The 18,587-nt window shown below is 34.5% G+C and overlaps 1 protein-coding gene across 21 annotated transcripts in view; it reads right to left on the minus strand.

Annotated features, from left to right (window-relative positions):
- Nucleotides 1-438: 438 nt before the first annotated feature.
- Nucleotides 439-18,587, minus strand: part of Rok (Rho associated coiled-coil containing protein kinase) — a 138,320-nt gene continuing 120,171 nt past the window's right edge. For 11 of the 21 annotated variants that reach the window (XM_073977409.1, XM_073977406.1, XM_073977411.1 and 8 more), the window contains one exon: nt 5,513-7,511. In XM_073977409.1, coding sequence (XP_073833510.1) covers nt 7,505-7,511 — 7 coding nt within the window. In that variant the 3' untranslated portion in view covers nt 5,513-7,504. Of the gene's footprint in view, nt 4,776-5,512; nt 7,512-18,587 lie in introns of those variants that run through there. The other 10 variants (XM_073977395.1, XM_073977393.1, XM_073977392.1 and 7 more) reach the window with 2 other exon arrangements.

Raw genomic sequence — 18,587 nt, forward strand, 5'->3', positions numbered from 1 at the left:
TGTTTTTGTTAATTAGAACTGGATTGCTTATTTTCTTTCCATATACTCCGGCGGCTTCCTTTAGCTTCTTGTGGAGGTTAAAATCATCGTGTATACTTTGTAGAAATTCAATTTCCTGGCATTTGGCATTCAAATTCGCATTTTTGGCTGTTCGGGTCGCAGATCGTATCTCCTTATTTATCTCCCAGTATTTTTCATAGTTTTTATTTCTGTATTTGCTTCGCTCATTCCATAGTTCTCGAATCTCGTCGGTAATCCATTCTTCTGTTCTTGATGATGTTCGCTTTCCCAGAGTGTTCTTTGCAGTCGTGTTTATAACATCTTTCACCTTGTTCCACAATTCGTGCATATTTTCTTCATTCAACTGTTGTAGTTGTCCATTTATATTGTTTTGCAGCTCATGTTTAGTTGCCGAGTCTTTAAGTTTTTCAATATTCATTTTATTTTGGGGCTGTTTTCTCCGATTTGATGCGAGCTTAATTCGCATATTTGCCACGAGTAAGTTGTGATCCGATGGCACATCTGCTCCTGGGTAGGTCGAACATTTTGTAACACTGGAGAAATATCTTTTATTTATTATTATGTAGTCTATTTGGTTTCTCACAATTTGGTTTTCATTGTCCTGTGGGGATTTCCAGGTGTATAACCGTCTGGGATGTAGGGGAAAACACGTATTGGTCACTTTCATACAATATTCCTGACAAAATTGCACTAGTCTGTCTCCTCTATCATTTCGTTCGCCTAGGCCATTTTTTCCCGTAATATTTTCAACTTCTTGGTTTCCGACCTTGGCATTAAAGTCGCCTTGTATTATTGTTATTTCGTGTTTTTTTGTCATCTTTAGTAACTGCGCAATATCATTATAAAATTCTTCGACTTCATTCAAATCATCACAACGCTGTATGTTATTTTTTCGACTCATGAAGCCTACTATTTCTTTGATCTGACCTCGGATTCCATTGCAAAATGAAGGGGACTGCCGTGGAGTCTCATATACAGTTGACGACAACTCACAGGGAGCTGTGTTCAGGCAGCAGCATAGTTTCTGTCGTAGTCCCTCACATGAGCGAGTCCAGAACAACCCCTGAGATGCACCCATTCCCTGCATCAGTTGCATCCCACCGAAGTTTGAATGTAGAGGATGCGCATGTCGCAAACCGAGCATATTTATATTTGCCCTGTGTTTCCTTACGTCCCGTTATGGACGGAAAGAATCCTGAGCAGGCATTCGGTTACTGAGATGGCAGGGGCGGACTAGAACGATATTGTAAGGTTCCGGGTTGGGACAGATACATACATACATATGTATGTTCCCACAATATCCGAAAGGCGTGTCTTACAACACCACTTGTAGAGAAGTTATTTTTGGCTGAAATACTCAGGAAATCTAAGCCAGTATTGCACTGAGGGGACCTTCTACCGTCGAAAATGTTTATGTTCTGGTCAGGGATTGACCCGAGACCTTCGGAATGCAAGGCGGACGTGCTTACCACTGTAACACGGTGGCGAAGATACTCGAAGGAATTGTCCGATATAGTCCATCTCTGGTTTAAGTTTGAGAGGAATATTACGATGTGCAAAGACTGAGACAATGTCAGTGTGTCCTCCAATCATTTTAGTTGGTCACTGTAGGTTATTTAGATATTTTGAACCATTATATCAGTAAGTATAGATTTGTACACGGAATTATAAAATTATATCATTGTATTCAGGGCCACAAGGACTATTTCGGTAAAAATTGCATAAGGGTTCAGTTCTTAAATTGCTCTTAACATTTTAAACTTTTGTAGGGGAGATACTTGAAGGAGTCTGTCTTCAACTTTAATTAGGTTTGCGAGAAATATTACGATTACACAATGTATGTCTATTCACCTGGGTTGCGGTAGAAAAGAACCCTGGACCTTGTTGTTGTTGTAGCAGCATTTAATCCTACGTAGAAGCGTAAGTTTAATGCTGGGTTGGCAGCCGCTGGCCGAAACACTATGGTTCCGGGTCTATCCGGTACGAAAGAACCCGCTCCCCTGGACCTTGGATCTGTTCCGTTTGCAACAAAGTACTTTTTTAGGGGGTTCATTTATGAACTTTCTTAAGTTTTGGCCGCCTTTAAGATTACTGCCATAGGAGTTGTGCTGCTGCCTGCTGCTCCAGAAAAATCCCAGTGTCTCCAACGTCATCGTCGATCGATTCATTTTCGGAATACAGATAATTACAGCAATCCGCAACAAAGATATCGGGATTAAAGAATTTGTAAGCGGGATAAATATCATGTACCTTGTACAAATTTCGATGGTTACGGATATTGAATGTGAATGGATCGTACAAGAAGCGGAGGAAGGAACTTCTTATACACCTATCGTCCATTGCCTTTCTATTTCGCTTGATCTCGACTCTTGTGAACAATACATGGGATGTAGGGTGAAGCAGTAAATAGTGGAACTGCCGAGGTAGAAGTGGTCACTGACATAGTCAAGAGCGGTCCATAGATCCCTATCGACCGGACACTACCCAATATGAAAATTTGTTTGTTCACTTTTTTATATTATTACACCCTCCACCATATGGAGGGTATAATTAAATTTGTCATTCCGTTTGTAACACATCGAAATATTCGTCGGCATAAAATTCTATGTCGATTTGACCATGTCCGTCTGTCCGTCCGTCCGTCTGTTGAAATCAAGATACAGCTCGCAATTTTAAAGATAGAGAGTCAAAATTTGGAACAGAAGTTTTAATTACTTGCCGGATGGTTGGTATTGAAAATGGGATATATCGGTCCACGTTTTGATATAGCCCCCATAGAACGGTACCTCCCAATTTTCGGTATTTTTAAGGTTTTTGCTTCATTATCCTACCAAATGGCTGAAATTTGGTACGTAGTCTTCTTTAGGGGTATAAAACTTTCCCCCAGAATTTTGTCGGTATCGGTCCACACCTTCATATAGCCCCGGAATGGTACCTCCTGATTTTCGGTATTTTTAAGGTTTTTGCTTCATTATTCTACCAAAATGGCTGAAATTTGGTACGTAGTCTTCTTTAGGGGTATAAAACTTTCCCCCAGAATTTTGTCGGTATCGGTCCACACCTTCATATAGCCCCCATAGAACGGTACCTCCCGATTTTCGGTATTTTTAGGGTTTTTGCTTCATTATCCTACCAAAATGGCTGAAATTTGGTACTTAGTCTACGTTTGTGGTATAAAACTTTTCCACAGAACTTTGTCGGTATCGGTCCATGCCTTCATATAGCCCTCATAGAACGGTACCTCCCGTTTTTCGGTATTTTGAACGTTGTGGCCTCAATATTCCAGCGAAATGGCCGAAATTTGGTATTTAGACTTCGTCGGCGGTACTCAAACTTCCTCTTTAAATTTGTCGGTATAGGTCCACGCCTTCATATAGCCCCCTTGGAAAGGTACCTCCAGATTTTCAGTATTTTTAGGGTTTTTGCTTCATTATCCTACCAAAATGGCTGAAATTTGGTACTTAGTCTACGTTTGTGGTATAAAACTTTTCCACAGAACTTTGTCGGTATCGGTCCATGCCTTCATATAGCCCCCATAGAACGGTACCTCCCGTTTTTCGGTATTTTGAACGTTGTGGCCTCAATATTCCAACAAAATGGCTGAAATTTGGTATTTAGTCTTCATCGTGATATAAAACTGTTCGCCAGAAATATGTTTGTACAGGTCCACGCTTTCATATTGCCCATTTTCCGACTAAAATTCGTCGATATAGGTCCACGTTTCGATTTTCGTAATACTGAAGATTGTGACGTCAATATCCAACCGAAATGGCTGAAATTCGTTATTTCGTCTTCCAAGAGTTATAAAATATTCCAGAAGAGTATTATCAGTATAGGTCCACGTCTTCCTATATCCCCATAGAAGCGTACTTCTTGATTTTCGTACTACATTCTCTTACCGAAATATAGGAAATTTGGTATTTAGTCTTCTTTGAGCCTAAAAACTTTCCGCCAGAAATTTGTAGGTATAGATCGACGTTTTGAAATAGCCCCCATAGAATGGTGCCGCACATTGTTTTACCGAAATTACTGAAATTTAGTATTAAGTCTTCTTCATACACGAAAGGAAACTAATTACTCCATTTTACTTCAATACAACTTGTGGTGGAGGGTATAACAAGTTCGGCCCGGCCGAACTTAACGCCGTTCTTACTTGTTTCAATCTCAAAAGTTTAAATTTTGTCCACTGAAAAAATTGTGTTGCTGCAACCCACTTTTAAAGTAGGTTACAGTTTGAAGAGGGTTACAGTTTCTGAGGAATAGTAGTATAGTATTACCTATGTAATCTAAATACTGAAATTTACTTGCCGATACACGTGTCTTCTATTTTCGCCCCTCTTTCATTATGCGCCTGATTTTTCTTATAATTTTGGAAAAAGTATGTTTGTGGTACAGTTTAATTATTATATCAGCTCCGCAACACACTCTCTTTCCTCTTTTTCTTTATACTTAAAAATCTAAACTTAAATTCGTTGAATGATATAAATGTTGAGTACCATTTTTTGTTTGTTTGTATGTCGTTATTTTGTTTGTTTTATATTATAAATTTAATTACCTTTTAAATTAATTAGCTTAACTAAAAAAAGAAACACCTTCTTAATCATCGGTTCTTTTGGCCCTAAAACGTCGTATAAAACTGTTGAGCAAACGATTACTTAAACGCTGTGAAAACTGTGACGAGAATGATGACGAATATTGTGGAGTTTTACTAGGATTTCGGTGCAGACAATTGATGTTGTAGAATTTTCAAACGGCTGTAAGAAAAAACAAGTTTGGCATTTTTAAAAGAAATATTTAAAAAAATTTAAATAGGGTCGTTAAATTGTTTACTTTTTTTGTGGACAAAATAAAAACATGACAAAGCTTATTTGGGAATTTCAGCCATAGAGAAAAGCAATGATGGTTGATTGGAGGGTATTGAAAACGATTTCAGTCCAGCATAAAGATTCGATGTAAATTGGGAAGTATTTTTCATGATCTTAGTATACTACCAAATGATTAGATGTTTATAAAACTATATAAATAAAATGTTCCTGATGGGGCATAAGGAGACTTTATGGGGTCGATTACGCATTGCCACCACGGTGCGATTACAAAGTTGAAAAATTCGGTAAAATAAAATTTTGTTGCCCCGAAAAGGATTTTTGTGAACTTTTTAAAATATTTCGTTATATAGACTCAGTCATGAAAATACTTTCTTCTTTTTTTCTTTCATTCTTTTTTTGTTTCTTTCTATCTATCTATCTATCTATCTATCTATCTATCTATCTATCTATCTATCTATCTATCTATCTATCTTTCTTATTTTTTATAAAATTCTATGGACATATTTTAAGAATTTCATAAGCAGTGCATTCCACTGTATAATCTATAGACGATTAATTAATTAATATGAAATTAATTCATAAATTTTAATTTTACTGCTGGACTGAAAAATGAAAACTAAAAATGGGGGAACAAAAAAGCCAAATGATACGCCATGATTTAATGGTATTTTTTTTTCTTTTAATAAAATTTTATTTTGTAATATAAAATAAAATTACTTAAGCGTTTCTAAATTAAATCATTTAAAAAAAATTATACACATATTAAAAATAAATCGTTTAAATCTTTATTAAGAAAAATGTCAATAAGATAAAAAACTAAAATAATATTCAAAAACAAAATAAAAACATTGCAAAATGAAAAGTAGAAGAAAAATGACTTTAAAAAACATTACACACATTAAATAAAATAACTCTAAAAGATAAATAAATTAAGGCAAATAAAAATATACAAAGCTAAAGAAATAAAGAATATTAAAAATTAACAACACAAATTTAAAGTTTGTAAAATAGATAATTTAAATCAGAAATGGTTTTTAATTTGTTTTAATATCTAATATTTTGTTGTAAATTTTTTTCATAATACTTAGAATATTAAATTGAAAAATGTTTTTTTTTGTTTTGTAAAAAATAATAATTAGAATATCTATGGTGTAAACTTCACAACATTAAATATTTATACATATTTTTAAGCAATGGAATTATTAGTTGCATAATAGGTAGTGAATGTTTGTTTTTGTAAATGTTTTTGTTTTTAATATTTTTATTTAATTATAAAATAATACTAAATCGAGGGATATGTTTTTAAGTATTTTTTTGTTTAGTTTCAATAGTTTTTAAAAATGCAATTGCTTTAATAAGAAAATATTAACAGGAATTCGAATAACTTGTAGAATTGTTTTGTTTCTCAATATTATTATTGGTTTTTTTTTCAATACTCCTTTTTTAATATTCCTTGCTGTGGCAAAATCATCTGAAGAGTTGCAAAATTGAATCCGAAATAAGCAAATTGTGGGCAATGGTTTAGTCACTCTCTAACCCTGGAAAGAGGCACCACAATTACGTCGGTAAATGGTGCCCACAATAACTCTTGAAGGGAGAACCCGATTTGGTCCAAAGTTTTCACATAGATGAGCTTCGAATACGGAGGTCCACTCCTTTCAAAATTTCAAAACTTTTGAGACATGTGCAGTTTACGAACAGTTATCAGATGAGAGAGAACTATTAAGGTACATGTAAAAGCAATATGTCACAAAAAAGTTTTATAAGCATAAATAATTTTCTTAGAACTACTTCATTCCGAAATTATTATTCAATGTATTGTTCAACAAATTCCACAAATATTTACATTTTCGCATTCATAATTTTGTTTTTTTTTAGTTTTTGTTTTAAAATAAAAACATTTTTGGCGTCTACCTTCATTATGTTGCTTGAAGGACACAGCGGTTTCCATAGGTCGATTACCGGTTACTATCGAAAAAAATCGATAACATTGCTTGAACGTTTTCGATCGAGACTCGTCATGACAAATTCTTGATCGAATCGAATCACGTTATTAGGCCCCTGTTTCACAATGTTGAAACGAATATGTATGCGAAAGAAAAACACTAAAATTGTATTTTTAAGCGAGATACAAGGCATGAAAATAATGTTTCAATTTTCGTAACTTTGTTAAATTTTACAGTTTTTTAATTTACTTTTCAAAGTTAAATATATAAAAATTCATTGTTAATATTTTCTTATTAAACAAATGATTCAAAATTATAAATATTTAACTAAAACAGTAAATTCATTTTAATATATATTTTCAGATAAATAAGACACAATAATAAGTTGCCGAATGTAAAGGGGGAGTGTTAAAGGTAAAAATAAAATAATTATTTCAAATTTAATGGAATTTACAAAACTTAAAGTACATATTTTTTCAAATGGTTTTAATTAGATTTTGGGTTTTATATATTTTTTTTTAACTTAAATTTTTTTTATTCTTTTGTATATTGGCTCTCTTAGAAGAGTTTTGGCAATTGCTTAAAAAATTATTATGCATTTAATGATAGGCAGACATATTGTTTTTTTTTTCTCTTTCATATAAAAAAATATAAAATATAAATTTCTAAATAAAATTACAGTTTTTTTCCTTGCGATATTTAAGTTACACTCTAGTGCCTGGAAATAAATAGGATGGTATTGTGTTGAAAAAGAAAAAATGGGTGTAAATAAAGATAAAACAAAAAATGTTACAAACAAAAACATTTAATTTAAACACTAAATTAAAAATATGATTTTTTTATCATTTGTTAAAATCTTTTAAGTAAAAATTAGGAAGAAATGTTACAAAGCAACGGATATAAAATTTGGATTATTGACAAAAATATGTATGTATGTACATATATAGTCGTATTAATGTGTTCTTTAGTAATACAAAATTAATAAGTTAAGTTCGATATATGCTGTTTAGTGTTTTAAAGTACGTGATTTTAATTTAATAAATTATTTAATTGCTTAAATAATTAGTAAATTTTAGTAAACACATATACATACATAAACAAAATTATGAGAATTGGTGTAAGAGAAATTAAAGCAAAGTTATAATTTTCCCGTGTTTTGGATTATCTATGAAAAGAGTTAATATTTCAATTTTATAAATTCGTAATTTTGAATAATTCATTAGAACTCCATGAACCATGTGAAATGATTCGAGTTCTTCACTTTATTACATTTATTTCGATTATAATGAGTTAGACTGAAGAGGGCTAAATTCAAGCACATAAAGCAACAATATTAAAAGAACATTTATAAAACAAAATCTCAGTTCTGTTAAAAAAACTTATTCTGAAAAAGAGAATTATTAATCTATGATAATTGACGGTCAATGCAGATAAGCAGAATTAATTCCAATGTCTATGTGAGTATGAACAATTAAGGCCTCGTTACATAAGATGATTTCTGGCTGGCTGAAGTCATCGGCTGGCATATTTGGTAAATGAACGAAAGGAAAATGGTAAAATATGGTAACTATGTTATCATTTTCCTCTTGTTCATTTACGAATATGCCAGCCGATGATGCTGACTTAACAAGTCATGCCGCTTATGTGTCGAGGCCTTTAGTGCGAACGAAGCTTCACTTACACGCAGAGAAAAAATATGGTTGATCCAACAATATTCGAAGAGCAAAATATGTATGGTAGATATATTGTTAGATTCCGTATGTAGTATTGTGACTCAAACAATCTTTTTTGTTAATAACAACAATTGTTTTTGTCATATCCAACAATAGTTTTTTTTCAACTGGACAATATTGTTCTCTTTTCTTCGACAATTTTATTCTCTTCTCTCGGTATTCGATGCCGTGGTGAAAAAAAAAATGGTGAGCTTTGTTTATCGTTGTTTTTTTTTGTGTATGTACACCAGAGCCAGGGACGTACGCAGGGGGGGGGGGCACAGGGGGCCCGGGCCCCCCCCCCCGAAATGGTTTGGTCGAACAAAAATTGTTAAGCTGCTGTAACTAGTTATTATATTTTTTCTCATAAAAATGTTTGTATGTTTGCAGATTTCAAATTAAAGCTTATATTTTCTTAAGTTTCTGAACAGAAAATGTACATCATTAACAAGTTTTGTAAGAAAATTTTTAAAAAATTTTTGTTAGTATCCTGTTTTTGAGAGAAACTTCCAATGAAATCTGAATTACTTCTTCATGTCATATCTTTCCACTATCAAATGCAAATCCTTAATGAATGTACTCCAAGTTTATGCCATATTCGAACTATATAGAGGCTTAAAACTCATCCTGTAACAACAAAAATAACGAGTTCAGAGTTGTGGGAATGGAAGTATATGAAAAAATGTCTATAAGATACAATGTATGAATGGTCGGTCCTTCGTGGACTACATCTTGAAAACCAATTAGAAATTTGTTTTACTGCCATCGCCAACATTTTGTTATTCTATTTTAGACAAATTTGCTGCTAAACAGTATGAGAAAATAATGAAGACAAATGATTTTTTGTGCGTCACTTGATTTTTTTCCTTATTATCACCGAAGTATAATTGTAGCCTCAGACTTTAAGGTTACGAGATTATATACACTAGGATACGATACAAATATGTAGGTCTCATCAAAATAATGATTTTAGACTCCACATAAATATGTTTGGACAATATTCGTTTCAGACATGACCGTCATCACCGTCCATCCATCTGTATCTCTGTTTGTCTGGCAGGTTGCAACTCATGATAACTCTCGAACGGATCAACCGATTTGGTCCAAGTTATGGATCTCGTAATGTTTTGTCCAAATTAAATTGAAGTCATATCAGTACCTCCGCCATAAAAGTTCACAATTTTCACTAAAATGGTCGAAGGGACTGACCGATTCGGTCCAAAATCGAATCACTCGCAAAATTACTTCCAAAAGTACATCAAGTTCCAAGAGAATATGTTTGGACAACATCTTCAGGTCACTCATACAAGTCTAACATAACCGAAGTTTAAAGACTGTTTGAGGATCCTTTGGACATTTTGTAGTCTTGTTTACAGCGATATCCTATTTTTCGTGGACAAGTTCATGCTTCCTGACAAAGCTCTAAATGCTACGGTAATCAACTAAAATAGCTTATGGGCGCGGTAACTACCGAGAGGACCGTCTCTCAAAATAAGATCCATTTCTAAAATTATTTAGCTTATTATAACCGAATAATTAAGTGGGGTTCAATAAGGATCGATTGTTATTTGTCAAAACTATATAGAACTAAGTCCATCAAAGTGTTTGTCCAAAGTCCATCAAAGTGTTTGTCAAAGTGTCGAGTCCAAAAACTTCTAATCGTACAATTAAAAAAAAAAATATATAATGCTTCTTCTTTAACATTATAATAAAAGTAAAAAATAATCCTGAATCCGAGTCCATCTCTTTCGGTAAATAACACTGTGCAGCATCTTTAAGGTATTCTTGTGCAAAAAATTTGAAGTGAGGATTTTTGAAAGTACAGACGCAAAGTACAAAAGCCCTAGTTGCGTTTTGTTGAGTCAGATTTAGCTTGGATTTTATGGCCCCCTTTAAACATTGCTAATTATCGACTTTTTAAAGCAACTCGGGGCTATATCTCTGAAACCAATGCAAATCTTCTTCTGACCTCTGAAGCAAATTTGTAGATAAGGGTCAGAATAAAATATTTGGACAAATATTGAACTGGAAAAACTACATTTATTACCTCAAACTTTTTAATATATCTAAAAATTCCATAATTTGTATAGATTTCGCACCAGAACTGTATCTCCAAAACTGTTAAATTTTTCTTAATGTTTTCATTTGGAAACATATCAACGACAACGGCAGCCGATATTCTTAAAAATTAGGCTAAGATCATCGAAATAGTAAAAATCTTGCTATAGCAAAGACAACGGCAATTCTTTGTGGTTGAAAATTCTGCGATAAAATATAACTCGAGCCCGTATGATTAAAAACTTCAATATACTGAAAACGGGGCTTAAATTTTACATGGCGACTTTACCGAACCAGGCCACGTTCGTCTATTTTCAATTCTAAATATCCTACTCTGTAAATTTTAAAATTGTATCCAAAATATTATGAATTATTTCTATTGAATTTATATACTTGTACCAATATTTCATATAAAATTCGAAAAATCGAAATTTTTTTGGCTCATTTTAAAGTACATGTAGAATAGAATATGTGCCAAAATTTTCAGTCCATCGGACAAAAATTTACCGAGATATTAGCTATGTAGCATAGAATCTAAAAACGTCTTTTCCTCGAAATGGCACTTTTGAAAGCGGTGCCCACTGTAGCTCGAAAACGGATGCTCCGGTCTTTATATGTTTTTGTGGGACTATTATACACATAAATCATGTGCTTACCGAGAGAGTCTTTAAAAAACTGCTGACGGAGTCCGAAAAATATAAATTTTTTTCAGTGTGTTTTTTTAAATCGAAATTTTGATTTTAACTGTCCAAAATTTTTAAAATTTGATTTTTTAATTCCGTTTCGATAATGGACAAGATTATTAGGTTCGTAATGATCCCACAAAAATATATGCTGATCGGTTTATTCTTTTTTAAACATAGTGGGTACCGCAAACTGCTTTAGTAAAACAGTGCTTTATAGTCGGGCATTTGTCAGAAAGATTATTCAAAAGAAAAAAAAATAGATTTCTTATAAAAAATGCATAAAAATGGCTTTTCTGATACTTATAAGTGGCCATAACCCCTTAAAATAGGTTTACGTAACGCTACACAACATTTGAATTTTTCATGATTTTTGGTCAAGTTGGGCCCCCCCGAAATGAAATCCTGCGTACGTCCCTGACCAGAGCTGCTCTTTTTGCAAAGACAGTATACTCAGCGATCCCACTGAGTTGTCTTTGCATTTGCTTTTCTCCCTCACGTACACTATGCGTGAACAAAAACAAACAAAAAACATCATTTGGTTGTTGCTTTTTTCACTCATACATTCACACATGCATTCGTTTTGTTTGTATTCCTATGGTCGCCGCTGATGTACACCAACAATGAGACTCTTATTTTAATTTGTTTCTTCTTTGATGGTTGAGTTATACCGGAACAACCTAAGAAGTGTTTTTTTGGAATGAAACCTGCCTGGTCGTAATTTATGTTTTCGTTTCATATTTATGGTTTTTTATTCCTTATATTGGGGTGGGAGCTTGGATGAGTGCAATCATGGCCCAATTACAGGTCCTCCAGCTAGCGAATTCAAAGAAAATTCATAAACAGAGGCGAAAAAAACTTTGAGGCGAATTTATTTTCTGTCAACTCAGGTAGATACATACACACAGAAAAATATATGTTAGAAATATGTTTGGATCCAAACAAATATTTGTTTGGGACTGATTGCAAACAAATATATGTTTGGATCCAAACATAATTTGTTTGTGTCCAAACAAATAAATGTTTGCAAACTTTTGTAACATATCTCACTTTAATATGTTTGGGCACCAACATAGTTTTTATGTTAGAACATATTTTTTATGGGTGGAGAGGATTTTTGTCAAAGACAGTAACAACAGGGCTCTCGCAGCTGCGGAATGCTGGTTTATAATAAAAAGCTGTGTGCATGGTGTAATGCGTAAAACACTTGTGTTTCGTGCTTTGTTTTTGTTAACCAACCTAGCAAGCGAAGAGGAAAAGAAAAAAAAATGGTATTGATTATGTTGGTCTTTTCCATCAGCGTTCTAGAGAACATCGTGGAGTAAAGACAGTAAAGTGAGTGAAGAAATCAGTGTTTTGTCTTTTCTTAAAGAAATTGTGCTTTTTAGTAAATTAAATGCCCAATACATTTTATAATTGGATATTTTATAATTGAATCAAAAAGTTGAATGGAAGTATTTTTTTGGACAAGGAAGAAATCGCATTTTATATTGGTAATTACATCAATACATTTTTCATATACATACATACATATGTACAGTGGCGGCCATATAATTAAGAACGACATCGTATTAAAAAGTATTTGACTTGCTACGTTCCAAATATTTGAATATTTATATGGAACAAAATTTGTAAATAAAGTACACGGTAAGCACTTTCAAATAAAGCCAAAACATGTTATAATTCTCCCTCGTTTATACGAAAGAAACCACGATTTATTAAAATAGTCATAAATCGACCTGGCCACATAATTAAGAACGATATAAGTAAAGGTTACTTTAAGGTAATTTTCATACACAATATGTGAATATATCGTTATGTATTTTAGAAATCGGTTACTTTGATTAATTTTTAGTATCAAATGTCCTTCAATGGTACATATTATTGAGTCTAGGTTTGATAATTAGGGCATACCTAAGGTTTTCCAAAATTTGCACATAATTTGACGAATTTATTTTGTTTATGGGATCTAAAGCCACAGTTTTGGCTTCCTCTCATCCCCGCTACGACGCTCTGAAGGATACCCTGTGATTATCGTTCCATAATCGGTGCTTATTTACCCTTAAATTGGCTTTTATCCCACTTGTTTGAGTCCTTTACGAGGGAATTGCATGGGAAATAGTTTCGTAAGAGCCATTTCCACCTTATAAAGCGGTAGGATTTTTGTCTGCAGGTAATAGACAGGAAATGAAACAATAATATAAGGTATATACACGAATTGGAAGAATTCCACACCGAATATAACATTTATTAACTAATGTTTTGAATGCTCGAATTCCACAACAATTTTGTGTATGTACATCAGACATTAGTTTATACAAAAATTGTATTTTCATCCATAAAAATTATTGATTTGACGGGTTTTGATATTAATATGAGCTTCATTGATTAAAAAGTCTTACATAACTATGCCTACCACACCCACAAAGACATTGTGCAATGAAGGCTTTCAAAATATTAAACCTTTCATTTTTGTTCGGTGTACCGTTAGGCCAATTTTTTGTACAAAACGAAATTATTGTTTTATTTCCTGTCTACTACCTGTAGACAACAATCCTACCGATTTATAAGGTGGAAATGGCTAATACGAAACTATTTCCCAGACAATTCCCTCGTAAAGGACACAAAGAAGTGGGATAAAACCCAATTTAAGGGTAAATAAGCGCCGACTATGGAACGACAATCACAAGGTATCCTTCAAAGCGTCGTAGAGGGGATGTGAGGCCAAAGCCAAAAACTGTGGCTTTAGATCCCAAAAACAAAATAAATTCGTCAAATTATGGGCAAATTTTGGAAAACCTTAGGTATGCCCTAATTATCAAACCTAGACTCAATAATATGTACCATTGAAGGACATTTGATACTAAAAATTAATCAAAGTAACCGATTTCTAAAATACATAACGATATATTCACATATTGTGTAAGAAAATTACCTTAAAGTAACCATTACTTATATCGTTCTTAATTATGTGGCCAGGTCGATTTATGACTATTTTAATAAATCGTGGTTTCTTTCGTATAAACGATGGAGAATTAAAACATGTTTTGGCTTTATTTGAAAGTGCTTACCGTGTACTTTATTCACAAATTTTGTTCCATATAAATATTCAAATATTTGGAACGTAGCAAGTCAAATACTTTTTAATACGATGTCGTTCTTAATTATATGGCCGCCACTGTATGTATATTTGAAATATGGATGTACCTATTTATTACATTATATAATCATTTGATTTCAGATGCCGATTTCCCGCTGATGATTTCAACTTTGAGAAAAATGTGGTTTATTTCATAACTAAGAAGAAGCGTTCAACGATGTTTCTATATAATTTTTCTTTTTAAAAGTGCGACTTTTTATAAGTTATTTTTCATTTAGTTTTTCTTTTATTAAAGTGTGTTATGTATTTCTTTGGAATTTTGTATATACCTATGTGTCTTTGTTGCTTTTGTTCAAGAAAAAACACCCTTCGATTAGCCAGTCAGCGCTTGCTGAGAGCAAGTGAGCATACATTTCAATGTGTTTCACATTGACATTTACGCTCCCTTGCTCTCAGAAGGCGCCCACTGGTGCATGCGTTTTGGGTTTGTATTTGTTTTGCACCGAAACATAATTTGTTTGCACCCAAACATATATTTGTTTGCAGGACTCAAACATATGTTATGTTTGGGACTGCTTGCAAACAAATATATGTTTGCTGCAAAATATGTTTGGGACATATGTTAGAGAGGCCATTTTTTTCTGTGTGTACAAAACATTTTCTGAGAAAAAGTTGTTACCCTAGTTATTTTTGTTTGACGAAACAGAAAATACCAGCTTATCGAAATTGAACTGCTAAAATAAGTTATTGTAAATTAATAAAAGTTGACATTTTACATGTACAACATTAAGTTTATTTGTTTTCTTTTTCGAGATACATCTACCTGTTTCTGTACAGGTTGACATTTCTATACCTCACAGCGAATTCAAATGACAAATATGAATTTTGACAGCTCAAATCGAAATCATCTAATTTTGCTGGGGAAACTGTTATTGGGTCATGAGCGCAATGGAGTAGTTATGTTTCTCCATTCACTTTGTTGCCTTTTTAGTTAAACCTGGCAAAACGTGGACATGTGTTATGTTTGTCAATACTCGTAATATTATACCTGACATTTATATATATGAGAATTATATACCATCAAATCATAAATTTCAGTAACAGGTTTTCTTGACTGACAATAGTTTTTGTAAAAATTCTAGATTATGATATTTTCTACCATCGGTATTGTCAATGATGTTTACAATATTGCGGAATTTCGCAAGTTGTTTTTATTTTTATGTTCGGAGCAAAAGATTATCAGCCCAATCATGAATATTCTTGCGGAATACAACTCTCGCGGAATAGATTTTTCTCGAGAGAGCATTCCTCCTATCATGAATAATGTGAGAAAAATAATCTTTGAATTTGGCAGCACTGAAGGGTCTTTTTCATGCCTTGTGTGCCCTAATTGTTGTGAAAACAACAGGATCCTGATCTGGTATCCTGGTTTAGGGTATAACCAGTATGTGGAGAGGGTATTATAATTTGGCTTTGGCTGAAAAGTGTGTAGCACATCGATATTTAGGTCATAGACCCACCTTTGTATATTCCAAAGCAAGTAACAAAGTGCCAATCGGCTTTGCCGACAGAGATACACCCTCAGCCTGGGTGAATTGATAATTTCAACTGATATCGGCGAATATCGGTGAAGGAAATGTTCACTTACTTACCTTTTACAGCTTTTTTGACATGATATTTTTGGTAAAAACCGCGCTCTTTAAGTATCGAGTATTCTCATGAAATTTACAACTAATTCCGTTGAAAAACGTGACCGAAGCTGGGAGTTATACCAAAACGTGGACATATATGATCAATCATCGAATTTATACTAAGTTTGGAAGTAATGTTGGACGGAATCTGTTGATGCGTTCGAGAGTGGGAAATATTAACTTCTGTAAGAAAAAACATTATCTTGTAGTAGTAAAAACCTATTACGATGCGCAAAGTTTAGACCGAAGCAGATATTCCCTTCGAGAGTTATCATGCACACTAGTCATTTTAGTTGGTGTTCGTAGGTCTTTTACAGCTTTAGTGTAATTATCTTAATTACCTTTCAGACAATTTGGAGTTGATTTATCCATGTCCGTCCGTCTGTCTGTCGGGCTGGAGCGAACGACAACTCTCGAACGGATCAATCGATTCGATTTGGCTTTCGTAATATTTTGTCCAAACTTAGTTCAAGTTTGAAAATAAGCCATACAGGTCCACCTCCCCCACAGAAGTGCAAAAATGTTCGGAACAATTGTGAGCCCGATAACTCTTGAAGGGAGTGACCGATTTGGTCCATACTTTGAATATCATAAAATTTCTACCAGACTTAGATGAGGTTCCAATATGGACTCAATCGGTCCACTCCTTCGGGTACCTCCCACACAAAATTTCGGAGCAGTTCAGTTTAGGACTTGTATTCAGCCCTCAATACGACGGTATAACTTTCATCAGTGGCAAGTCCATACTTCCTGAGAAAATAACCTGAAAGGTGTAAAAAAAACCCTATGGCATCGTGTGTAGTGGTAGGAGCACAAGATAATTCTCGAACGGATCAACCGATTCGTTCCAAAATTTGGCTTATGTAATATTTTGTCCAAACTTAGTTCAAGTTCGAAAATAAGCCATATCGGTCCACCTCCCCCACAGAAGTGCTAAAATGTTCGGAACGATTGTGAGCCCGATAACTCTTGAAGGGAGTGACCGATTTGGTCCATATTTTGCATATCATAATATATCTACCAGATATAGATCGGGTTCGAATATGGACTATATTTGTCCACTACTTCGGGTACCTCCCACACAAAATAAGTTCACTTTAAGGCCTGTTCTCCAGTTCTATTAATGTGGCTGTTTCGACGGGATGTAACCACAGATCTACCGGAGTTGCTTATGGCATCTGCAACTACATACGTGTGAATGCTACTTAAACCTGCTTGATGGTCTTGTTGATCTAGGGGTTCTCTCTTGTAACGTTGGACCTCTCTTTGTAGATCATGAAGATCCCTTCTGACATGTCAGGGTGGGTGGTCCTATCCACCATATGGTGATTAGGATCGCTCTCACGGTAACAACCGAGCAAGTACTGCAACGAAAGCATTTCATTGTGTTGCGGTACGGGAAGAATCTTTGTCCTCTCCTGTAGATGGTCCACTGAAGCCATAAGGAGGTACCCTGTTGCACTTCTCAGGTCGACATTCTGACAGCTTTGAATATTTGTTCATCGCGTTGACCTATAGCGTTATATGTGGCCAACAAGGTTTCTTTATCTGCAGCCAAGTGCTGCCGTCGAGGGACTTGAGGACCTTGTTCCTACATCTCAGTTTGTCACAGATAGCTGTGACATGCGCGGACGACATGAACATGCTGTCGAATGTGACCCGTAGAAATTCGAGGTAGTTTCTGCTACCATCGACCATTACATTCAACTCTGTTACCACCTCTGTTGTCCATATGGTGAACAGAGTGGCCGTAGTTTAAGTGCCTTATATTTGAATATTCCTCGTGTGGAAAAAGTTGGTAAGATCAGTCAAATAGTTTAACCTTTCACAAATGACATCAGGGAAGGTACCTGTGGCCAAGATCGTGCAATCATCCGCATAGGATCTCAATTCCGTCTGGAAGGGGCGGAATACAGGAGAGGTAGAGGTCAAACAGTTCCAAAGATATCACCCAACTTTGGCGAACTCTGTGTTTCACTCTATGGGGCTTGGACTTCTTGTTCTTGATTTCCACGTGCGAATGGCGTCCACTAATATAATTGATTATTCCACGTTTCAAGCTTGAGTGCTTGACAGTATCAAAGGTTTTTGAAATGTTAAGCGCCACCATCACTGATCTATCACATGGTTTGTCTGGTTGAGTCCGCGACTAATACATATGTGTGGAGACGGCGTGTAGCGCTGTTGTCGTGCTGTACTGCTTACGGAACCCGTGCTGATGATCGGCAACTGGATAGCTATCTGACGCTGGGGAGGACTAAAGCCTCAAGTGTCTTTGCTACGGGCAACAAAAGCCAAATCGGTCTGCACGATTCACCTTTGCTGACATCCTTGCTGGCTTCAGTAACGTAATATTTCCCACATCGTAACACTTCTCTTAAGCGGAAATAAAGTCAGAATATGGACCATATCGGACAACTCCTTTTTGTAACTCCCTCCCAAAAGTTCCAAAATGGTCACTTCAGTGCAATTTAAGAGCTATTCGATGATCGTTTTGAAATTGTAGCCGAAGGTAGTCCTTGTGGTACTGATTATATTTGTATAGTGTTT

The sequence above is a fragment of the Musca autumnalis genome, unplaced genomic scaffold (assembly GCF_047663935.1).
Source record: "Musca autumnalis isolate F117 unplaced genomic scaffold, ASM4766393v1 scaffold_3, whole genome shotgun sequence".
Lineage (NCBI taxonomy): Eukaryota > Metazoa > Arthropoda > Insecta > Diptera > Muscidae > Musca > Musca autumnalis.